The 25,985-nt window shown below is 38.4% G+C and overlaps 1 protein-coding gene across 3 annotated transcripts in view; it reads right to left on the reverse strand.

Annotated features, from left to right (window-relative positions):
* Nucleotides 1–6,644: 6,644 nt before the first annotated feature.
* The window catches only part of LOC139123519 (ethanolamine kinase 1-like), a 28,487-nt gene continuing 9,146 nt past the window's right edge, over nt 6,645–25,985 (reverse strand). The window contains exons 1-8 of one of the 3 annotated variants that reach the window (XM_070689690.1): nt 22,615–22,822; nt 14,722–14,981; nt 13,982–14,124; nt 13,375–13,517; nt 10,489–10,569; nt 9,831–9,991; nt 8,206–8,279; nt 6,645–7,540 (exon numbers count right to left, since the gene is read on the reverse strand). In XM_070689690.1, coding sequence (XP_070545791.1) covers nt 7,456–7,540; nt 8,206–8,279; nt 9,831–9,991; nt 10,489–10,569; nt 13,375–13,517; nt 13,982–14,040 — 603 coding nt within the window. In that variant the 5' untranslated portion in view covers nt 14,041–14,124; nt 14,722–14,981; nt 22,615–22,822 and the 3' untranslated portion in view covers nt 6,645–7,455. Of the gene's footprint in view, nt 7,541–8,205; nt 8,280–9,830; nt 9,992–10,488; nt 10,573–13,374; nt 13,518–13,981; nt 14,125–14,721; nt 14,982–22,614; nt 22,823–25,985 lie in introns of those variants that run through there. The other 2 variants (XM_070689688.1, XM_070689689.1) reach the window with 2 other exon arrangements.

Raw genomic sequence — 25,985 nt, forward strand, 5'->3', positions numbered from 1 at the left:
ACATACATACATACATACATACATACATGCATGCATGCATGCATGCATGCATGCATGCATGCATGCATGCATGTATGCATGTATGTATGTATGTATGTATGTATGTATGTATGTATGTATGTATGTATGTATGTATGTATGTATGTATGTATGTATGTATGTATGTATGTATGTATGTATGTATGTATGTATGTATGTATGTATGTATGTATGTATGTATGTATGTATGTATGTATGTATGTAGATAGGTCGGCATGCACTGTATGTATATATGTATGTATGTAGATAGATAGACATGCACTGTATGTATGTATATGAGTGTGTATGTGTGTGTGTGTGTGTGTGTGTTTGTGTGTGTGTGTGTTGGGAGGTATGTAGGTAGGTAGGTAGATCTGTATTTACATGATGGTATGTATGCATGTATATGTGTGCATGCAGGTATGTACCATATGTAGGTAGGTAGATAGATATGCATTAACATACATGTATATATGTATATGTGTCTGTGGTGTGTATGTATGCAGCAAACTAAAATTAAGAACATGAAAAGTGTTTCAAAAGTTTACTTGAACCTGAAAAATATTTATCATTATTATATTATTATTATTATTATTAGACTTTATTTAAAGAGGGTAATCTGAGTTACAAAACAAATTGTAATTTACATCAGAGCCCTCTGTGAGCTCGAAAAAAAGTACATGCGTATAAATAGCAAATACAATGTACATGTAAATACAGTAAGTGTTCAAAATAAGGATGAGTAACATCTTCATTGCAACAAAAAGAAATAAATTAATCTAAAGCTGAACCCTCATTTGTAAACTTCGTCATAAGATAATCTCGCAACTTTACTTTGAAAGTGGCTAAAGTTGAGGTATTTCTAATCGCAGGGGGAATTGTATTCCAAGTACTTGCAGCACGAAAAGAGAAAGACTTTTGACCTGTGGTAGTCTTAAATTTTGGAACACACAAATTTCCATGACTGGCATTACGGGTGTTTGATGAAATTCGATAAAAAACGACACTCAAATAAGAGGGTGCAAGGCCAATGATTTGAATGTCAATAATGCGGTGAAATAGATAATACGAAGGTCAATCGGCAACCAGTGCAAAGTTAGAAATATAGTTCGTGAGGGAACACTAATGTCAACCCCTAAAATTACTCTTCCAGCCCTCTTCTGGAGTTTGTAAATACGGTGAAGATTCGACTTCGAAGTATTGCCCCAAACAGTGCGACAATAATCAATTAAAGAAAGGAAAAGTGCATTGTACACAACCAAAAAAGTACTCGTATTGGCAAATGGACGTAGTTTGCGAAGGATACCAATTCTGGTAGAAAGTTTCTTACACAGGTTATCAACGTGAACATCCCAACTTAAAGTTGAATCAATTGAAACGCCTAAAAGGATGTGAGAAGAGACATTGGAGATATTGTTTCTTGTATTGTGACACAAATAGAGGCCTCAGCGTTAGTAACATGTCTAATTTTAGGGCAAGAAGCAATAACCATACTTTTAGTTTTCTCTATGTTGACAACCATAGCATTATTAGAAACCCACGATGAGATTGGGACAACATTATCGTTCATACGAGAAGTAATTTCATCGACGCTATTACCTGAAACACACAAAGTCTGGTCGTCAGCGAACATATCTAACTCACCCGTGTTAAGGCAAAGGGGAAAGTCGTTGATGAAAATCAAAAAGAGAATGGACCCTTGAGGGACGCCACTAACAATTGGCAAGACCTCAGACTCACATCCAAGATACTGAACAAGCTGAGTTCTGTCTGTCAGGTACGAGCGAAACCAACGGAGGGATGACCCGGAAACACCATAAATAGCAAGTTTATCCATGAGAATATCATGGTCAACCAGATCAAAGGCCTTACGTAGATCCAAAAATAATAAACCATTGAAGAGACCAGAATCAATGTTCGAAAATAGATGATCCGTCAGTTTAATCAGAGCAGTGTGACATGAGTGATGTTCTCTGAAGCCAGATTGGGACTCAACAATCAAACCAGGATTTTAGAGAGGAAGGACAAAATCGAAATTGGCCTATAGTTGTTTACATCACTTTTCGAACCACCCTTGTGAATGGGAACAACACGGGCACATTATAACAAGTAGGGAAGACCCCATTTGTTATTGACATATTAAAAATACTGGTAACACAATCAGCAATACACGACGCACCAATCTTCAGAAATTTTGAGGAGAGCTCATCATTACCAGGAGACTTCTTTTCATCGAGCAAAGAAAGATGCTTTTTCACAAAGTCAACAGTGACAGGAGGAATTTGGAAGCTTGGTGAAGAGTTACCATGGCACGAGTTAACCCAAGCTTTGGTTATACTGAGATCACGAGTGTTGTCAAAATGCTGACGAAACTTATCAATGATGCTAGTAAAATGAATATTGAAAGCCTTGGCGATATCCCCGTGGTTTTTCAGCCTCTTACCTTCATGGTAGAAAGTTGAGCTGAGAGACTGACTGTTACCACGGGACAAAATATCATTAACAGAACGCCAAAGAACAGAAGCGTTATTAGGGTTGTTTATGAAGACACTACGATAATGACGTCGCTTAGCAGAGGTAATTGCATGGACAACCCTGTTCCGTAACGAACGATACACAAGCCAGTCGTTGGGGTTTTGGACCGAGTGGCTTTCACAAGATTGAAATCTCTGACACGAATAAGATCCAGAATTTCAGGAGAGAACCACGGTGGTTGCCTAATCCTACTCACACGTCTCGTGATAATCGGTGCATGCGCATTACAAATACGACTGAAGGAGTCAGTCCAATTATTGAAAGTGGTATCGACATCATCAGACATTTGGACATCTGGCCATGAGGTAGATTCCAGATCTCCAACAAAGTGCTCGGGAATAAAATTACGAAATTGTCTTGACTTAATCGTAATATGGGAACCAGTGGTATCGGAGCATGCATTCAAACGTCGTACAACAAAAACAGGATAATGATCAGATAGGCCAACTTCAGCAACACAGACAGATGAAAAATTCTGTGGGCAACTGACATACTCGTGTTCAAGGAGAGTCCCCGACACTGGTCTGGTGGGAACCGAGACAAGCTGTGTAAAATTCATTGAATCCATACACTTAAAAATATAGTGATTGTTACCATTCTGAGATAATAAGTTAAAATTGAAATCTCCCAAGACGACAATTTCTTTATCTTCAAGATAAAGAGTTTCAATAACTGATTCAATTTCGATGTCTACTGAAAAAGATGAAGCGGGTGGCCTGTATACTCCAACTACAATCAGTGGGCGTGCACTTTTCATTTCAAGTTCGAGAACAATCATCTCTACTGAATTGGACTCAAGATCTTTCCTGCGTTTGAACAGAATTTGTGACTTCACAAATGCAAGAAGCCCACCTCCTATACCTGTTACCCTATCTTTTCTGCATAAGTCATAACCATAAGTCATTTAACTGTAATGGGGCAAATTCAAATATTCACTCGTTTATTTGATGCTGAGTACTTCCATCAGCGATATAAGGAGTAAGACAGAAACAGTGATTTCATCAGCCAATGTATTTTTTGTAAACAGAGTGACATCGATGATGAGTATAATTTCTTTCAGCGTGCCCTGTGTACAATGAGTTACCGAGTAAGCCCAATTCAAGCGCCACGGGCCACATGCCGCATGCCACGTGCCAAATTTCATGATTCAAGTTCACACTGTTTGTGTGCATGCATCTTTTAAAGTTGTTCTTAAAATCAGTAGATCTGCCCTATACAAGAGCCATAACTTGTACATCAGTACAACTGCGTTGTGATCAAAGGCCCCGCTATTGCTACACCGCCTACCTCTGTGAACACTTGTCCGCGATGTATACATAAGCTTATGGATGTATAAGGTCTTTGTTGGTCGTAACAGTCGTTCTGGAATGAAATTTGTGAACAACCCAGCCGATTCTTCTACTGTTTTAACGTTCCTCTCAACACTTCCGGACAACTTATCTGATGCATACCATACTTCACACCTTCCACTCTTTCACCAGGTTGAAAGTTGCAGTGAGCGCTAATGTGTAGACAATGCATGCAACGGCTACGCATAGTGAATAGAATTGAATAGAATTGATCTTTATTGAACTGTATGCCACTCTAGCATATTAGCACATACAATAAAGATATTCAACTTCAAGTTCAACAAGTCAAAAAGAAAGAGAAAAACTTCCAAATTCACTTAGAAATAATATAATTTTTTTTCTTTCAAAACAACAATAAATAAATTTTGCCAAAGAAACAGCTGTGTCATTGTTTGTCATTATTTCAATAATGTTTCAGTTAAACTTTATTTCTTGTCTTTTAAACGCAAGATTTGTATTCTTTCTTTGTTATATAATGGGCATAAGAGTAAAAAGTGTATTTCATCTTCTATTTTGTTACTCTTGCAACATGGGCAGAGACGTTTTTCTGCTCCCATTTAACGATGTCTACCTGTTTCTATGTTAAGGTTATGTGTACTTGGTCTAAATTGTGTTAGAGAGAAAAAAGGACTAAAGGATGGCGGGAATATTTTAAAGCGTAGTGGGGAGAATCAAAGCGTAGCGGGGAGAGGCAAAAGCGTAGCGGGACCGCTACGCTAAAATGGCCTGGCGAGAACACTGCATATCAATATAAAATGAACCATAGCAAGAAGAAACCTACGCTGAGCCCAAGACACCCCTAGCCCTGCCCCTACACCGGGAACGGACATTCGTACGACCCCTATGCTCTTACCCCAGTCAAAATAAGACTCGTCTCTGGGAAATATGTTTACAAGTTTGCCCACATATAAAGATCGTAAAGGTCAGAGGGTTTACCTTCCGACGTCCTGCTTTACGGATGTCCTCATGTCATGAACTGCACGTAAGGCACTGGCAGGGTTTGCACCGTTCGCGACCTTTTACACGTTTGAAATAAGAGTAGCTGGCTCTCCTCGGCCATCGAAATACATTGGCTGCAGTAAATTTTGGATTAATGGTCATGACTGGCCGCAATTGGGTAATTTCTGGACACATTTCAGGAGAGCTTCTTACCACCGTCCCTCCGTGGGTGGAGGGACGGTGTTCTTACCTTCCTGTTTTAGTAACCTTTCCTATCTGTCGAGATGTGGACCAACTCATAAAATCCCTGATAAGTCCACGGATTAGCATAATTAGTTGTTTTGACTAATTAATCACAAGATGTGTATATGAGAGATAAACGTCCTTGTAATGGGGTGTAAAATAAATAAAGAGTCAAAGGGCTAGGTTAGGTTATATAATAGTCATTTATTTTATCACAGTCCCTCTATGATTTTATTTACTTTGATCAGTCTCAGCATGAAGAAAGGAGAGGAACTGATAGAGAAAACTGAGAAAACTCAATAACAAGCTTATTAATAGTGTCTGGGCCGCCTATGGTCTCTGCGGGAATTTCCAACGTGTTTGCTGTACAACGCTAAAGAATTACCCCAGTTACAATTACCAGAATTACAATTACCTGTTACCCTCCACGTGCCAACCTAATGTCAGAAACAAATAAAGTTTTGATAATCTTTCATTCTTCCCACTACCTTCCCTCGTATAAATCATTTGTCAGACTGATTTGGGGCGTGCTGTCTAACTTTGTTGCCTGTGACACATGCTGATTTATACCATCAAAACGTGTCTGCGTTTATTTATTTATTTCACTTTATTTTGGTCTAAATCAGTCCATATAATTCTTATTTCACGAGTAGGAAATTTTTTCTTAGAGCATAACAAAAATGTTTTCTGTGTTGGTAGAGAAAGACAAAATCAAAGGTACAGGGAATCGATCCACAATTTACAAATATCAGAGATGAAATAAAGACGATCATGTACCAACCTAACGATCATTCATATTTTCTCTTCTTGATAAGCGTGTCATACGGACTTACTTTAAATTTTAGATCGCCAGCCTAGAGGGCCCAACTAGGCCCGACAAGGCCTTGGTTTTTCACTTTGCCCTTCATCTTGTTTTTAATTTTGGCAGAGATATCAGCCGTGTATACTGGTCCAGATCATTCTGACTCAGGCGTACACAGCTGTTTAGGGAGCCGTCATTATTTACGGCCTGGGGATCGGAGGAAATACACTAGAAACTCCGAAATTTTGAGTCACCCCAGCCACCCATGATGAATATGGGTAACCCCCTCTCTAACACAGAAATTTTGGCTTACCTGCGCCCAAGTAACAAAATCTTGACATAAAAGCTCACCCAATAACAATATGTATCTGATGTTATGTATCCCGAAAAAAGTACGAAAAAGGAAACTTTAATTTTCTCTACAGAAGTGTAGAGCTTTGTCCTTAAGGTGGCGTTGCAGTTACATAAAAGACACTGTTTTCGAACAAATGTTTCTTATCAAAGGTGGCATGCAAATTTCTTAGTAAAGGTAGCGAGAGTTTACTTGACGGGGTACATATTTGGGGTAGAAAACGTCAACTTTGGAATTAATGATAAAATTGATTTTGATCCAAACCTTGATACTACATGAAATTTAATACCTCATATGAAACGACTATTTGTAGAAAAACCGAAAATTCTGTTTATTTTTGTATTATCTATCTCATTCTAAAACAGTTGGGTGGGAGAACATGAACAAATTGAAATTACTCGAATTCAAATGTAAGAACTTTAATGCCAAACAAAATTGTCGTTTTGTTACAGTGTGTTATGTAGGTCATTCTCTCCAATGACCATAGTCTAGAACGTTCTAAGAAGGTCATGGTTACTACAAATGAAGATATTTTTAGAACCGTTATTAGCATATCAATGGAAAGTGTATGATTTTCTAGCGATTTCTGGATAGTTTCTTTGCATTATAAATACGGGACGGCACAGATTTTCACAAGACTTTTTTTCGGATTTCACGTCAATATTCTTTTCAAGCCCTTAACGCTAGATCTTTCTATGTGAACACTGCACGGTTCAGACCTCATTAAGGCTGCTGTAATTCTTTAATTTGTACTTAGACTTAGTATAATTATTTTTTTAATTTATTTTACAGAAAATTGCAGACTTCGCCGCCTTTTCTGTCGTAACAATAGCATTTAAATAACATTACGTGGTAATACTATAAAATTGTGCCCTGCCAAAGTGGAGTTAAAATTTATTGAAATTTTGAAAACGGGAGAAAAAGGTAAAGCCAGGAAATCTGGTGATTTACATGAAGTTACACTTCTTTCTAATCAAACTTATGGTCGCTCGTCATGCGAAAAGATGTACAGATGTACGGATAGGCCTTTCATTTGCACTTATACCTTTCGTATTGTCAATCATAGTGGTCTGGAATACATGGGAGGTTTGTCTCGTTTCCTTTGAAAACTTCATCTTTCATCGATACTAGTGCAATAATGCCCTTTAAAATTGATAACAGATCTTTGTTTCTTTCTTATTTTCACCAAGGTTGGCCGAATCGAGGGCTGCGATTTGTTATAGGTTTAAGTCACTTGGCATCTGCAATGCTAAAAACTCCTGCTTCCTGCGGAAGTATTCGCCAAATTTTTGGATTGAAAACCTATTAAGATAAAAGAAATTATAAGAATCTTGAAGATGTATCACATTTAAAGAACTTACGAGCTTAAGATTGTAAAGTAAAAGTATACTGCTTGCTATTACAGATCCTCTCGTTGACTTTAACTCCATTGTTTGATTCTGGAAAACATACCGGCTAGAATAAAAATTTAGGAAGCGACATATAATATTTAAAAGATCCCGCAGTTTCATAATTGATTGGCGAAGACTTATCAAATGTAAATGAAAATGTGACGTTTCCTGACGATATTTCAATCATATTCGACATGATTCCTATCATTGGCAATACTCAAAGGACAAATTCATGTTCAGATAACTCACCCTCCCTGTAGCAACTTAAATCAACTGCTTAAATCAACTTAAATCAATGTTAAATCAACTGCTTTCTGTATTCCACAATGGAATTGGAAAGCCTAGCAATTAATCTGTGAAATAATTTCACAATCCACTTTACAACAGGATATGATGAATCGAAGGTAAGATTGTGTGACATTCAAAAAGTTGCTAAAAAAAGGAAATAATTCCTATTTGTGAAGTGGCGCACATTTAACTTATAAACTGACAAGAAAACAGAGTAAACATGTTGCTTTTGTGTATTTCAACATTTTCAAGTAGTGGCAAGTAGTGGCACACATTACAGTAACTTACCCGAGATAATCAAAGTCAATGGTGGAATGCACTATCTGTTTCAAACCCCAAAGTACGCAATAAAAATGAGCAGCCTAAGAAAAAAAACCAAATTAAATCAGAATAAATGAAATGTGTAAAATAAATGAAATACGTCACACAAATTGTTAAATGACATATATTATCTGTGATATTGTTTTTACGACGTTATTAATGTTGAAATAAGACAACGATCGCAGCTTAAACATTTTGAAACACTGACCTACAATTTGCTCAACATTGATAAGAAATATCAATATACATGTATAAGCTGCGTAACTTCATACCCAAAAGTGTTATTCAAATTAATTAACACCTCTGTAACACAAAACTAAATAATATAGGTACAGTCCTGTTGAAAGCCCTATGAAGCCCAAATGTCTGTGGAGATCAAGTATTGGTCAAGCAAATTCAATTTCAACATATGGTCAGTTTACAAAGTGAACAATCCACAATGTTGTCCATAAATACGCAAATATCAATCTTTACTCACTGCAGTAAACTGTCGTAATGCTTAATATTAAGATAGTGATATAAAACCTTGTTCTGTCCAAGTAACCGTATGATACGACAATATTTACCAGCAAAACTTACACAATCATTCTTGAACATTCTTTTAAACTGGAGCGCTAGATCGTATATGTATAGTATTGTGGCTGTTTGTTTAGTGACTGTCTGCTTTTAGTACCCATATTTTCTGAGTAATATTACCGAGAAACCAGAAATACCTTCCTTAAGTTTGCAATAAACTACAACAAGTACGTAGGTACATATGTGCGTGCGTGTTTTTGTTTGTGTGTGTGTGTGTGTGTGTGTGTGTGTGTGTGCGTGCGTGCCTGCCTGCCTGCCTGCCTGCCTGCCTGTCTGTCTGTCTGTCTGTCTGTCTGTCTGTCTGTCTGTCTGTCTGTCTGTCTGTCTGTCTGTATGTATGTATGTATGTATGTATGTATGTATGTATGTATGTATGTATGTATGTATGTATGTATGTATGTATGTATGTATGTATGTATGTATGTATGTATGTATGCATGTATGCATGCATGCATGCATGCATGCATGCATGTATGTATGTATGTATGTATGTATGTATGTATGTATGTATGTATGTAGGGCCCGTCAACTATCGAAAAAAACACGTTTAACCCCCGTCTAACATCAGTCAGCAATGAAGTAAGCTTGCATATGAACTTGTTCCGTGGTGTGATCTAAAGGACAGAGGGGTTATGGCCAGTTGAAAGGCTTGTGTTGGCACCAGATTGTCTCATCAGAAAATTTACCAAGCAGATTACACTTTCAATGGAACACAAAAGGCTATCACACCTCCAGTATCCTCTTACAGACAAGAACAAAGGCGATCCCAGGGATCGCGAACAGTGTCTTTAACTTTTCAATTTCCAGATGCATTGTTTTGGCATGAAATTTGATCTGGAAGACCAAAGGTTACCGATATCTGGCACTAGTCCCATCATGACGTGACATTCGCATGTTGGTACTTAAGTATCACACCATTGATATACAAGAAGACTACTCGTCTATAAGCTTACATAAATTATGAAAAGAAGTGCAAAATTGCCACCGAAATATTGTACTGAACTCTGCCCACCTACCAAGGCAAATTTATTGACAACGACGTATAGCTTTTCCACGTCCTCGTCTGTGACATCTTTGTTGACTCCAGAGAGTGTATACCAATCGCTAAGGTACGTTTTCAACCATTTGAGTTGAAATTCCTTCTGTGGGTAGTTGTCGAAGTCCATCACATGAACTCCTGGAAAGAAACAGCCAAATGATATGCTATATGTACCACGGACCATGTTTTCGGTATGTACATTTTTACCAACGAGAATGAATCTCTATTGGTAAATTTAAGCGCTTCTGTCATAAAATAATACGAGAGTAAAATGACATATTGAAATATTGGGTATAGCAAGTATAGCTCACACACAATATCATAACATCAGAGCAAATTTGCTCGATGTTGTGTGAAGTTATGATAAACACAAAATTCGTCGGTGAATAGCTATGCGACTGTAGGAGTATATCGACAAATGAAATTACACAAATACTACACAAATACTGCAAGAAAAATCTCTTAAAAATTTTGCGTCCTGTAAGAACAGGCTGATAATTGTTAAAAAGGGGGGTTTAAAGGTGTTCATGAGATGTGGTCAAGGAATGGAACGTAAATCTAAGAACGTCTCTTTACATTGTCAAAGAAAACCGAATGAATGAAGGTAAATGAAATCTAATTTTTTTGAATCTTACCAGCAAACTCACAGAAATGGTTACCAATGTCAAAACCCTGGTAGTTGAAAAACGTTTCATCAAAATCGATGAACGCAATATCTTCTGAAATACAAATATTTTAAGTAAGTACATTTGAGTGATTTGCTGGTATTCAGCGTAACTTTCGTAAGAAGTTTCCTTTCGTAGTTTTCGGTGCTTTATACAATGGCAATTCATTGTTAGTATCTGTTAGTCTGCTACAAATCAGATTTCTTATTTTCTCTTGTTTTGATAATTTTGAATGTTGGAGTGGTTGGAATCTTTTTATGATTTCAAATTAATTTTGTGATATTCATCTGAATAATGTCACGTCAAACGTGTCTATTAATTAGAAAAGCATAAATACGATGCCAAAGGTGTTTTCTATGGGCCGAGTTCTTGATTATCATACAAACAAACATTTAAGTACGGCAGACACTAGATTAGATGAGAAATGCACCTTGGGGACAGCTATTAAAACTCTCAAATATTTATGATTCTTTCCTGGCCTACTGCTTGTTGGGACTCATTTTAACGCTCCTGGAGTAAGAAAAATCTTGTCATAGTTTTTCAAATTTCATTTTTTTCATATATAGTTTACAAAGAGATAGCGGCCATTTTGACTTTCAAAGAGCGCTTAATGTTAGGTAATTTGTTTCTCTTGAGAAAAACTTAGCTAGGTGACCCCTGATTTTTATTCTTGATTTGGTAAGGGAATGGATGAAAGTTTTATTTAGGAAAGTTCGAAGAATGGTTTAGTGCGTTTCACAAATGACTTGCTAATCTGTGATTTCTTAACTGTTGACTGAGTAACTTTTTTAAAGGGGAAGTTCACCAAGGATGATTTTAACATATGTGCTAGCTTTATGGTTGCTTACCCCGGAAAACCTATTTTCGCTATTTATAACTCGCGCGATTTTTTACAAAAACTGATAAAAATAGTACAGGAAATTGCCCATGTAATTTGAATCATGGGAAAATAGCCCCAAGCTTGGAGCTTGCATCACCTGATATGGAAGGGACATCTTCCCATGGGTATGGTATTGTCCACTCACCCACGTGCAAACCAGGCTGTGCGTATTTACATAACTTTTGTTAGTACTTAGTATCCTTGCATAAACGATAAATCACTTATAATAAACTGTACACTGTCCGATTCTGTGTTGCTGTTCACTACTGTGTTGCTGTGAATGGACAATGCGGGGCTATACCCGTGAACTTGGTGAACTTCCCCTTTAACTGTTGACTGCTTTATTGTTTTAAACCACACCATAGAAATTTCAGGACTTATGGGAATACTGGCTGAAAAAAAATACATAGCATCTTCGTACATCAAGAATAAACAGTACTCTTAATGAATGAATGAATGATGGATGGATGAATGACAGAATGACTGACAGAATGACTGACTAACTGAATGAATGAATGAATGAATGGATGGATGAATCAATGACAGAATGACTGACTGAATGACTGACTAACTGAATGAATGAATGAATGAATGAATGAATGGATGGATGAATCAATGACAGAATGACTGACTGACTGACTGACTGACTTACTAACTGAATGAATGAATGAATGAATGGATGGATGAATCAATGACAGAATGACTGACTGAATGACTGACTAACTGAATGAATGAATGAATGAATGAATGAATGAATGGATGGATGAATCAATGACAGAATGACTGACTGACTGACTGACTAACTGAATGAATGAATGGATGGATGAATGAATGACAGAATGACTGACAGAATGACTGACTGACTAAATGAATGGATGGATGGATGAATGAATGAATGACAGAATGACTGACAGAATGACTGACTGAATGACTGACTAACTGAATGAATGAATGAATGAATGGATGGATGGATGAATGACAGAATGACTGACAGAATGACTGACTGACTAAATGAATGAATGACAGAATGACTGACAGAATGACTGACTGACTAAATGAATGAATGGATGAATGAATGAATGACAGAATGACTGACTGAATGACTGACTGACTGACTAAATGAATGAATGGATGGATGAATGAATGACAGAATGACTGACAGAATGACTGACTAACTGAATGAATGGATGGATGGATGGATGAATGACAGAATGACTGACTGAATGACTGACTAACTGAATGAATGGATGGATGGATGGATGAATGACAGAATGACTGACTGAATGACTGACTAACTGAATGAATGGATGGATGGATGAATGAATGACAGAATGACTGACAGACTGACTGACTAACTGAATGAATGAATGGATGGATGAATGAATGATAGAATGACTGACAGAATGACTGACAGAATGACAGAATGACTAACTGAATGAATGAATGGATGGATGAATGAATGACAGAATGACTGACAGAATGACTGACTGACTGACTAACTGAATGAATGAATGGATGGATGAATGAATGACAGAATGACTGACTGACTACCTGAATGAATGGATGGATGGATGAATGAATGACAGAATGACTGACAGACTGACTGACTAACTGAATGAATGAATGGATGGATGAATGAATGATAGAATGACTGACAGAATGACTGACAGAATGACAGAATGACTAACTGAATGAATGAATGGATGCATGAATGAATGACAGAATGACTGACAGAATGACTGACTGACTGACTAACTGAATGAATGAATGGATGGATGAATGAATGACAGAATGACTGACTGAATGACTGACTGACTAAATGAATGAATGGATGGATGAATCAATGACAGAATGACTGACAGAATGACTGACAGAATGAATGACTAACTAAATGAATGGATGGATGGACTAACGAAATGTATTACTAATATTAGATATTTGATAGGTTTATGCAAATCGATAATTATTTCACTTACCAGTTTGTTCGTCGTACACTATATTTCCAGATGATAAATCATTATGACAGAACACAATTGGTGAATTCAATGGAACCAACTTTGTCTCCAACTCTTCAATCTCCTTTCCAAGTTGGTCATAGCTCGGAATATTTTCTTGAAACCTGTGTGTGAAGGGATGATATACAGGCAGGGGATAGCGAAAATGCACTTGTGGGCCTGTCGCTGTGGGGACTTTTACAAAAATTAATACGCGAAAGTACACAAACTGGGATCGACAACAGAGGAATGAAGGATATTCACCGACATATGTATAAGGAGGAACGCTAACTATAAAGTTAAGTCGCAAATTCCAAGATATAACTCGTCATTTATGATTTATCATCATTTATCATTCGCGGGTTTATAAATTTTCTCTATCAGATTTTTTCCGCTTGTTTGCCTCTTTCTGTTCTGTTTCATCATTCTCTCCCATCACTTGGGTCTTCTCTGCAATTTTTTCTCTTCCGCTCTCAGACTGCTGATATTTTTATCTTCTGTTGAAATATCTGTCATTCCTAATTCTCCGAAATAGAAGTCTATAGAATTACCGAAGGATATCGTGAATAGTACAAATCATGGATTATACCTTCTGTTCACCTCTTCATTTTCAAACTCCCTTGGAATCATCTGATAGAATTTTTTCATAATTGGGAATAATCCAGCATTTAAAATCTGCTTACCATTTTCCGGTTTAAGTGTGTGCAGTTTGCCATTTTATTGGCAATTAACCTGGGAAATACACCAAGACTTCATATAAATACCTTCATGCATTCATCGTTGGTCTGTTCGTCACAAAGCTTCAATCACTGTTGACCTTTATTTTGCATCCAAGATTTGCTTCCTGTGACCTTCAGACCGCTCAATTGCAAAACTAGCGTAACAGGCTTACCAAAATTAACTTGATGCATTTGCTCATTCAATAAAATTTACTCTTGTGATATATTTGCTAATGTACAATTTCTTCAAATATCAGCACATGAGTGTCTAATAAGTGTTAATTTTTAACTAAGCAGTGTCTCAATTGCTACAGCTTTTTTCATATAAAAGCTAATCTTGAAGTGTATGGGATTGTGCTTTGACAGAGAATACAATTCAAAACTCAAAAATGCACCTAAAATCATGGGACACTTTTACTGTTGATTAGGAATATGTTGATCGTCGTGATAGTTAAACTGTTGAGTTATTGATACTATCTATTTAAATTGTTTAATTTTGTAATCATAGTTTTTTTGGAAAGTGAAAAGAGCATAACATTGAGCATTGTTAAAGTACCCACCCAATGATACCAATTTGAAACACTGATGCAGAACATTTTCGAATACTCACGGATATATTTTCTCCGACTTAACCATGTCTGAATCTATTGTCTCACCAGGGACATACTGATAACAAATCCCATTATTGAAACAACAGTGAAGTTCAGGACCACACTTGGCTTTGAATAAGACCTGAAAGGTTTCTATTTCTTTTGCTCTGTCCACCATCGATATTGATTTGTTTCCGTAAACGCGAATTAAAACCATGTCACGTGTATTTTCAGGCAAATAACAACCGAACAACTTATTCGAAATGCCACCCGTAAACACCTGAAATGTAAAATAAAAATTGATATCGTATTAGATGATTCTTGATTCAAAATTCGACAGTCACACCAGGATAATATACCTGCATGCGAATGTGTATCATAGATGTTGGACGATTACGCCAAGCGTGGCTGGCCTGTTAAATCTTTTGTTTAACAAGGTTTATTGACATGTCATGATATAAAGGTATCGACATCTTGATTGGGGTTATCATTGTCTTGTTCCCTGAAGTAATCCCAGCACGTTTTGTTCCCTGAAATAATCCCAGCAGAATAAATATTTTGGGTCTATGACGTAACTATTACAGCATGGATAGCTAAACTCAAGTCAATTACAAATTAAAACATCGGCAGTATTACCTTGTGAATAACATAATTATAAAAAATTAATCTATGCTGCCTTTATTAATTGGCGTCGATTGTCAAGTCCTTTATACCAACGATGAAGGCTCCTGCTGTTCATGTATGTAGGAAAACCGTGGCAAGGATAAGGCTACGCTCACAAATAACGCTGAAGGGAGGGCTGGAGGAATCGCGATTGAAATATCTTCTTTTTCAGGTCCCCTAAATGCTCTAAAATTTTCAAGTCCCTCCGGATCAATTTTTTTCAAATCCCCTAATTATGATATAGCATATTTATTAGGAATGCACACAAAGAAAATATAAATATGTTATGGGCAGTTCTGCTCGACGATGTTCAACACTACCTGTGTAAACTGAACATTGCGTGTTTCAGCATGCTTTAGGGAGACAGCAAGAAACTGTATTTGACAAATATACATACAGATATTGAAATAGCTATCAACAGTTGCAGCGTCTGCCCTGATATTAGGCCTACTTGTTTATTTTTTCATACAAGATTTATAATTTCTTTTTTATTTTTCGTGACTACCCCAAAATTTTCGAATCCCCCTGAAATCCTCCAGCCCCCTCACTCTTTTTGTGAATGCAGAGTAATGAGGAAATTGACATAAAGCTCTGAGGAAGCCTTGGCGTATTGATCGGTTAAGATAACTGGACTCTAAAACCGACTGGACCCTAGTCAACTAGACCTCAGGTCAACTCGACCTTAAACCCCGAACAAGTTTACCTCCTATTAAAAGTTTATCTCTTCGAATCATTTTTGATTAGTAGCCACTTGTGTTGAGGGTCATTCTGTTTCTTCCTTATGATATATGTACAGACCAAGAGTCAGCTGTTGTCATGCTACAGTCACACAAGAGCTTCCACAGTTTTAGTAATTTAATTTGATTTTACATGTAATTTTTCTTCGAACTCCATCCTGACACTGTGTATGACAGTGAAGCCCGTTCATACCTTTTATGGGAGACCATGAACTGCTTGATGAATTCCAATGGTTCAGGCGTGATAGACCCCGGAGAAATAAGAGGTGGAGGTGTGGCTATTTGAGTAAATTTCTTTCTTGGAGCCAAACGAATGTCACACTATGAATCCAACTGTGAACTATAAAATACAATGACTATGTTGCTTCTGGTGCAGGAGATCTCGAGAACAACCCAAGCGATTTTTCTCTTTTGCTACAGCCTGTATGAAAGAGACAAAGTCGCGTATACCTTGTACTATAAGCCTTGTGACGAGGAAGCTCAGAGGCCGATATTTTCAATACCTTTTTGAATCTGTTTTTACAAATGATGTCATTAATACCAATCCTGAATTAGAAACCCAATATATGATCCATTGCTTAGGTTCACTATTCTGTGTCAGAGGTTAAGTTAGAACTTTAAGTCCTGAATAAACATAAAGCAATGGATGATGACAATTTACCAGCTATAGTTTAGAAATGTGCTGATTCACTTTTCCTCTCCACTAACTTTCATATATAATCGGTCAATCCACGAGGGAGTTTTCCCGAAAGCTGAAGAAAGCTTTGGTTGTACCTAGTACCTATACACAAAAAGGGTAGCAAAACAAACGTAAGAAATTATCGCCAAGTGTCCCTCTTATTTCAAAAATGTGTGAGAAAATGATACCAGGGCGAGTATATAACCATGTAAAGAATGGTTTTTTCGTCGGGACGATCCTTGATCTATCTGTCTTGCTTAATGAAGCTCGTATTGCTGTTAATGAGGCAAAACAGTTGGATGTCAAATATACAGATTTTTCTAAGGCATTTGTCGAAGTAAATCATAAATATTTAGTTAACACACTTAGTAAGTATGGAATACAAGACGCCCTCCTTGACTGGTTTGTAAGCTAACGAACTGATAGATCGAAGGTAGTTAATGTTAAGGGTGTAGATCAAACCCTGGTTCAGGGAAGTCAGGGGTTCCGCAGGTGTCACAACTAGGATCACTGTGTTACATTCATTAAATGACCTATTTGGCAAGCCGCACTTTCCAATCCCAGGTTCTCGCATTAGTGGAGTTCTCCTCCCAGTCAAACACTTGGCCAGTACGATGTTTGATTTCTACAACATTGATTACACAAACTGATCTCAACCTTTTGTCACATTTTGCTAATCCTGCAAACAGAGTTTATACAAGCGTTTGATTGACGGTCGGTTCAAATCACCAACGGTCGTTGATTCGCCACCATAAACACTTGAATTCCTAGAGAAGTTGTCTTCCAGTCGCGTTAGACTTTGATAACCACAGAGTTCGATCGCCAGCAGCTTCGCGCTGATAGCTTGGCAGTCTGTCTGTGTTTTTGCGGCCGGGGAAACTAAAAAGTGGCATTTTCTGGAGCGTGTGCCCGCGTGTTGCCTGTTTGGTGTCCACTTACACAGTGAACGCCGCCATAACTTCGCGTCGTTTTAAAGGGAGGCTCCGCCTTTAAGGTTGCAGACGATCTGAAGCTGTTTAAAGGCATTTCTGGCGATCCCTGGGATTGCGATTGTTCTGGTCTGTACGAGGATTATTGAAGTGTGATAGCCTTTTGTTTTCCATAGACATTATAATCTTGTTGGTAAATTTTCTGATGAGATAATCTAGCGACAACGAATGCCTTTAAGATAATAGATAGTGTGAATGACTGTTCAATGTTACAGGAGGATATCAATTGTCCACATGGTGTGACAAATGGAAGATGCGCCTTAATTATGCCAAGTTTGTAGTACTCAGCCTTTCTTTGAAAAGATTGCCTATTGAAAGGCCTTATAACTTTGATGCACTCTATTTGGAGACAGATTATAGTTGTAGCATAGGCCCTCTGAGGGACTGTAGTTATAGTGATCTAGGCATAAAGGTGTGGGATTGATGGATAGCCAAAATAGCCAGCTTTGACATATTTAGCAGCTATGCAGCTAAGAGGGTTTACAGCAACGACTCAAGGGATAATTAGCGGCTATTCAGCTATTATGTTTGGGACCTCATGGTGGTAACTTAATAGTGCTTCGGGGTTGTTGAGCAGCTATTTATTTGATACCAAAATCCTTGGCTATTCAGCTATTCAAGCCAATAGCCGTTTTTAGCCGCTATTAGCCAATGCTAGTTGGCTATTAGCTGGCTATCAGCTATTTTCTTATCAATCTTATTCATGCAAAAACACAGTCATTTTTTCCCGTATTAACTATTGCCTTGCCTGGAACTTATACGCTCATCATCAACCCGCCGAATGAGGTGACATAATAATAATAATAATAATATTGGGTTCTTATATAGCGCACATATCCACAAGTACATGTGCTCAAGGCGCTTTACAATTATTATTACCCCTGGTCACTGGACCTAATATGATACCACTCAACTCCCTGGGGAGCAAACTACAGCTCACATGTGCAGCCAATAAGCGCAGCAGAGCTAAACACACACATTACAACCACTGTCCTACCAGGTACCCATCACTCCTGGGTGGGGAGGAGCAATGAGGAATAAAGTGCCTTGCTCAAGGACACAACACCATGGCCATGCCGGGGCTCGAACTCACCATCCTGTGATCGTAAGTCCACTGCTCTATCCACTGGCCCATGATGCGTATGTGTATTTTCTGACTTTTTAATTACATTTCAAACATTTGCTTACGAACTTTTAAACTTTTAAACTCGAGAAATCTCGCAATGTCTTACAGTGCGATACTATTGCAATGCAGCACCTGTTGTCGATATCTTCTTATTTACACCAATTATTCCCACTGCCGATCTAAGTGATCTCGCAACTGCGCTTCTGCTTTTCCACATGAACTTACTCGTCGCAGCTCTTTGTCTGATTTAGAACCTGTGTAATCAGTCATTCATGTTTGTCTCCGGGATTAGTATCTATTAAAACCTGTAAAGTGGGCATAAACATTACCAATTCTCATGTACAGTGTGATCTTTTGGCGTGATTTTACCCTTCGCTTAAAACTTAAAGACAATAAACAAAATAATTACCATGTTCACCATTGCCTCCGTAGAGCCCCGCTCGACAAGAAATGCACAATGCAATTAGGTATTTCTAATGTAACCTGACATTTGATATTATTTTCTTGGTTCTACCATGGAGGTAGCAGAGAGCATTTCTATTTAATACAGAGGCCAGCGAAAACTACAGCTGATCGTCCAAACGCTTGTGTAACTTCCTATGTAAGTACTTGTCAGTTGTGGGAAGTCTTCTGCAAACAACTTTTGTGTTCAGCTGCAAACTGACATGCATATTTAATAAGTCTTTGAACAAAAGACAATGCAAAAAGGTATTTAAAGGCGGAGCCTCCCTTTAAAAGGACGCCAAGCTGTGGCGGCGTTCACTGTGTAAGTGGACATCAAACAGGCTACATGCGGGCACACGCTCCAGAAAATGCCACTTTTTAGTTTTCCCCGGCCGCTAAATGCAGACAGACTGCCAAGCGGTCAGCGCGAAGCTGCTGCCGATCGAACTCTGTGGTTATATTCAAAGTCTAACGCGACTTGAAGACAATTTTTTAGGAAATTCGAGCGTTTGTGATGGGGAATCAATGACCGTTGGCGATTTGAACCGACCGTCAATCAAACGCTTGTATAAACTCTGTTTGCAGGATTAGCAAAAGGTGACAAAAGGTTGAGATCAGTTTGTGTAATTAATGTTATAGAAATCAAACATCGTACTGGCCAAATGTTTGACTGGGAGGAGAACTCCACTAATGCGAGAACCTGGGATTGAAAAGTGCGGCTTTAAGAAAGCCTCTGCTGAATGTCGTTACCATGTAATCACATGAAACTTTTTCAGACACAAGCAATCACATGAAACCTTTTCAAACAAAGACTAATCGACCATAACTCCTCTACCGGTCAACCAGCCATGTGACTTAATATATTTTCTTGGTTCTACCATTTCTCGAGGGTCTATGGTTCTACAAATCGCAAGATTCGCCTGATCATTTTGCAACAAAATTTTTCATGCCATTGAATGAAATCCTCAATACGCACAATTTGTGATTTCTTTAGCTCTCAATGCAGAAAAAATGCCATGTGCTGTGGTTAGTAGAAACTTATACTTGCATGAAAGAAAATATTTCCATACAGAACTCAATACTACGTTCTTGGTTCTACAATATTTATTCAGTATATTCATGTGATGTCTAATTCTTTCTACACCTAAGTGAAAGTCACGCCCGTAACTTCCTTTGTAAGTAGTTGTCAGGCCTTTTAAGACGTGTCCAATGATTAGCTGGTAGCCAGCTAATAGCTGGCTAATAACAGCTAATAGCTTGAATAGCTCAATAGCCAGCCATTCCGACCTCGGGAGTTGTTAGCTAGTAGCCAGTTAATAACTGGCTAATTACAGCCAAAAGCGGCTAAAAACGGCTAATAGCTTGAATAGCTCAACAGCCAGCCCATTCGGACCGCGGGAGTTCTTAGCTGGTAGCCAGCTAATAGTGGCTATTAGCGGCTAAAAACGGCTAATAGCTTGAATAGCTATATAGCCAGCCCTACAATCATTATTTTTAGCTGAATAGCTACCTACTACGTTTATTAGCAGCTAAAAGTGTCCTGTGGAAATTAATAATAGCTTAAATAGCCACAAGCAGCTAAATATAAGCTATTCTTATTGCTAACATAGCTATTAGCTACCTAGCTATTTACGGGGCTATTCAGCTATTCAGCTATCCAGCAATCCCGCACCCCACTCGATCTAGGGGTGACACTAGACACCAATTTAATTTTTCAACTCATGTTGTTTCTATTATCACTGATGATTGAAAACTACTGGGCATGCTAAAAAAAAAATTCGGGAAAAGATTGGCAAAAAGTTGGAACGCTGTTACTGTACCAAAGGGGGTGCCTTTTGGCCATAGTGGCTTGTGGATGCATTGCTCATGGTTTACACAACGTTCATCAGAACCACGTGGGTAGAGGGACTGTGTCAGAACTAAACTTGAATATGCCTCAGTTGTTTGAAACAGTATTGACAAAGTGTACTCTGACAAGCAAGAGCTTTACGGCGTGACTTTGTTAAATATTTTGTTATCTTGTAAAGTAACATTTGATGATTATTTATAGGATGATCTGTGTGTTATACTTAATTTGCCAATGCTGTCCGAACGGCATACTTATTCTGACCTTGTGTCATACACAAATCAATTAATTTGAGAGGTTTCACAAATTTTGATATGTACATGTATTTAATCTTGATCACCTGTACGAAGAAAGTCAAAGAGTTCCCAGGGGTCGGTTTTTGATTTGCGTTCATTACGTCCCAGAATGTCACTGCAAGTAGTAAATCATAACCTCCAAAATAAACGTTTTGAGTGAAATCGATCAGGGCCTGGGGGCTTTAGCAAAATATCTTTGGGGTCAGTTGACTTACGTACGGGGTCAAGTTGACCTGGGTCCAGTTTACAGTTGACTAGTTAAATATCAATCGCGTTTGTGTCAAGCCCAGAGTCATCACTCGGGTTTGTGTGCTGTGGCGATGACCCTGACCACCGTAATTTAAATGGCCAGTATTAGCATGGAGCTACCAAAAGGAAGCTTCATTGTTTTAGCTTGTGAGCACAATAAGTATACATATGAAGTTCATTCATATTGTGTACAAAGGAGCTCAATGCTGAATAAAAATATAATTGTGTACAATAACAATACAATGTACTCATATAATGGCTGTAATTCTAGGTGTGTCCATTGCAAAACAAAATATTGTGGACAAAAATACTGAATTAAATCAGCAAGTTTACACAGTGCGGAGATAGATTTAACACACCGCGGAGACAAATATAAGACAGCGCGGAGATTTCTACACAGCGCGGACTAGCTGCAATAATTGTAGCCTTGGTTGTTGGTGGGGATTGGGCTTCTGTCGTGCGGCTCGCGCCTTGCCCCAACCAAGGGGCAAGGCACGAGCCGCACGACAGAAGCCCAATCCCCACCAACAACCAATGCTTCTGTCGTGCGGCTCGCGCCTTGCCCCAACCAAGGGGCAAGGCACGAGCCGCACGACAGAAGCCCAATCCCCACCAACAACCAATGCTACAATTATTGCAGCTAAGCGCGGACACAAATTTAACACGGCGCGGAGCTTTTTACACAGCGCGGAGATGAATTTAAGACAGCGCGGACATAAATTTAACACAGAGCGGAGAATTGTCGTTTTCATCTACGGTAGTTACATCTTAGTAAATTAATAATGCCTCTGCCGAAGTAGAGTCGCGTTACGCGATATCGATTTGAAGTTGGGCTTTTCGTGTCTGCTTGAAAGAGAAACGCAGCAAAATTAAAATTTAGTCACCTTGAATTGTATAGTCTTGGCCATCCATTCAGGTCTGAGTGTCTTCATTAAATCCAGCGCCCCTGGTTCGGGATTGTTTTCATCCACAGTAATATTAATACGTTTAACTCCTGCTTCAGACAGTGCCATGATTAACCACTGACCCAATCTAAATCTATCACAGGATGAAATCCAATATTTAACTTTTTTATGCAATTGCATAAATTTGCATAAAGTTGGTCAGCTCCTGTCCTTTATGCAGTGCATAAAGGTGCGTGAACATGATGTCATTGGTGGTGCCTGTATGCATCTTTTATGCACTCGTATAAAAGGGTTTAATGGCTCATGAATATTATGCACCTTTATGCAATCCAATAAAATGCATAATTTTGCATGATTGTAAAACAACAATGAGGATGACAACTTACAGTCTCTACAAATTGGAAAGGACTAGGTTTTAAAGAATAGCTGGATGTATAGTGAGAAACATCTCTAGTCACTTCCCTGGGGTCACTTTGTAAAATATGTGAAAGAGGCTCCCCACCTAACTATCCAAAATGTTTTTGTGTCGAGTTTGTGTTTGATTCGTTTCGAATATGTTATCCTTCATTCTTATCCGATTGTTTGTGTTAATAAAAATGTTTGTTTCGCTTCGGATATTTGTAGGGAAGTTTGGATTAGTGTGAACGGTAATGTTTTACTTTTGTGGGGAAAGCTTTAATGGCGATGAATGCAGCACGTATAACGCCCGTAACACACAGCCCTGTCGTGCAGAGCTATTGCTGACGGTCCATAGGCTGGCTGTAACATCAAATATCCGATCAGAGCGGGCAGAGAATTCGTGGCTTTAATATTTGAACAGTGATGAAGGATTTAAAAAGCGCGGGTGTAACGCGATTGTCGGGTTTTCCGCATTCTGATCGCACGATCGTAGACGCGAATCGCGCACTGCTTCTTTAGTGTCCGCGGTAAAGTGCCATTGCATAACGCGAATCAATGCAAAGATCTCGCAAAAGTTTTGAAATGACGGCTTACAAATATTTGTCTTCTTATTTTCTTATGCTGTTAGTATGTTGCATGAAAGGTTGGAGAATTGGAACAATCCTGAAAATATATATCCGTCCGAAAATTGTAGAAGCAACGCTGTGAGAAATTTTAAGATTGTCCAATTCAGCCAATAATGACCCAACCTTTGCAAGAGTCGGTTATCTAACGGAGTAGGAAGAACAAGTTCTCAAACCCGATTCGTGGATGCTGCAGAGTATTCTGGTGCCTCCGAGAGATCACCAGTAGACAATCTATGGTCACGTGATCGGAGAGATCATGCGCAGAGGCAGAGGCTGCCATGCATTCAACATTTTGTAATTTAAAAACAAAAGAATGAAGGCAGAAAAATGTCAACGTGAATTTGTGCCATTTAGGAAGAACGATAAAAACTTAAGATGAAATACGTACCATGACTTTTGTGGATAAATTTCATATTTGAATCTACGTACTGCAACGGTGCACTCAAGATACAATTTCTGGGTTTGGCGGGGTTTCTTTAGTGTTTTTATTGTCGTTTCTTTTATTTCGTGTATCTGGATATTTATTTCAAATCTCGTACGTTTCACTACAAAAGGCTCAATAAAATATACATTTATGTGACAAAAATTGACGTTTCGATTTTCAAAAAAAAACTGGACGGTGAAATCTTCATGTACTCCACAGTCTTCAAAATGAGTGACACACGCAGTTGATCGATCTGCCAACAATTGCAGAGTAAAATTTGAAAGTCCGAATATCTGTCCCTGAGTGCATTCTACTGCTACAACTTGAGACATTACATTAAGGAATGGCGAATAGGGACAGAAGTGTAACGAACTGAAAGTAGTCTATCGCCATTGTACTTTGAAAAGACAACTTATCCGTTTTCATGGCTTTCCATTCAAGATAAGCGCATTCAAGTCGAACCATTTGATATTCTTTGGATTGGTGGGTTTTTGTAACAGACAGTCTCAGCGGACATGTACGAAAAGAATCGGCCACTAGCTCGCAAAGAGAATTAAAAAAACATCGAAAATACTATACGTTCTATATTTGCATAACGTTTACAAGGCCACCTTTGCAACGACCAATCCCTGACTGCCGTCACATGTTTGTAGGCTTCTTCTCGTCTTATCTGAGTCAGACAAACACGACGTTCAAGTGTACTCTCGCTACCGTTAGTTTCATGCGAGGGAGTAATAAACCCATACAAGTCACTGTACTTAAATGTCGTTCGGTGAAAAAAGTCCGAATAAATTTTATAAACCTTTGTAGATCAAACAAGCTTGCTTCGTACTCAAATGTTCAGGTTTATAATGATTTTACTTTACGTTTATCGCAAGTTACAAATAGTACCATATCGAGTCTAACATACATTGCACTTAAACTTTCCGTTATATTGTGAAATTTTACTTAATGATTTTGCAGTGCGCGTTTTAAACCTAAAACACTCGCTATATCTGTGAAGTAACTATTTCCTTTACATGCAAACGTTTTAGAAAACTACAACTTATCGATAATATGCATTACTATTAATAAAAGATAATTTAGGTCCGGATAATCTCCAGACGGTTTCAGCCATTTTGAAACACATATGATGTAACAATATCTGCGCGCTTAAGTTCCTCGCCAGGGCGATTCATTTATTTCTCAGAAATCTAAATCAAATCGCCATCTACGGCGCAAACATTAGCAACTAACATGAAAAGTTAGCAGTAATTACTGCCATGCATTGGGTGTCGATTTTCCATTGTGATAGTTGACAGGATTCGCTGAATCGAGTTAATTTAAAACTCGTTGGGGAATCGATTCACACGCGTCCAAGAAATTGATTCGGCAAACAGCGAGAGCAAGACATAAAAAAAATCGCGCCTTCGGATACGTTGAATTTAAATAGGTTTGTAGCGTGCAATATTAGATATAGTTATCGGTGTATAGAGACAATGGATGATGCGTGGTGGATAGATGCATGATCTTACCTCAAATATCGTAATTCTCTGGCTTCTTTTCCGTTAAGCCAGCATCTCACCGTGCCGCGTCTTCACTCATGTCAATAGTTTCATTCAACACGTGCCGAGTAAGAGATCGCCAGACGAATGTCACCCAACTGGTCGCCGGCCGTCACTTCTCAAAGAAGCGAGTTCCACTCCGAAACGATAAATTGTGTGATTTAGTGGCAGAAGTCGACAGGGACCCTGCATTTCAACAAGAAAGCACGTTTTAATGGCTTATTTATGCCGTGGTTATTCATATCCACGCACGTGAAGGAAATATTGACTCGTACATCTTGCCAAGATTTGTTCAAAGGGCGGGAACCAGCGGCAGTCTGTGACGACATGTGAGGGCGCTGTTTCGGATCGTCGTCA

The sequence above is a fragment of the Ptychodera flava genome (genome assembly GCF_041260155.1).
Source record: "Ptychodera flava strain L36383 chromosome 23 unlocalized genomic scaffold, AS_Pfla_20210202 Scaffold_23__1_contigs__length_28996876_pilon, whole genome shotgun sequence".
NCBI lineage: Eukaryota > Metazoa > Hemichordata > Enteropneusta > Ptychoderidae > Ptychodera > Ptychodera flava.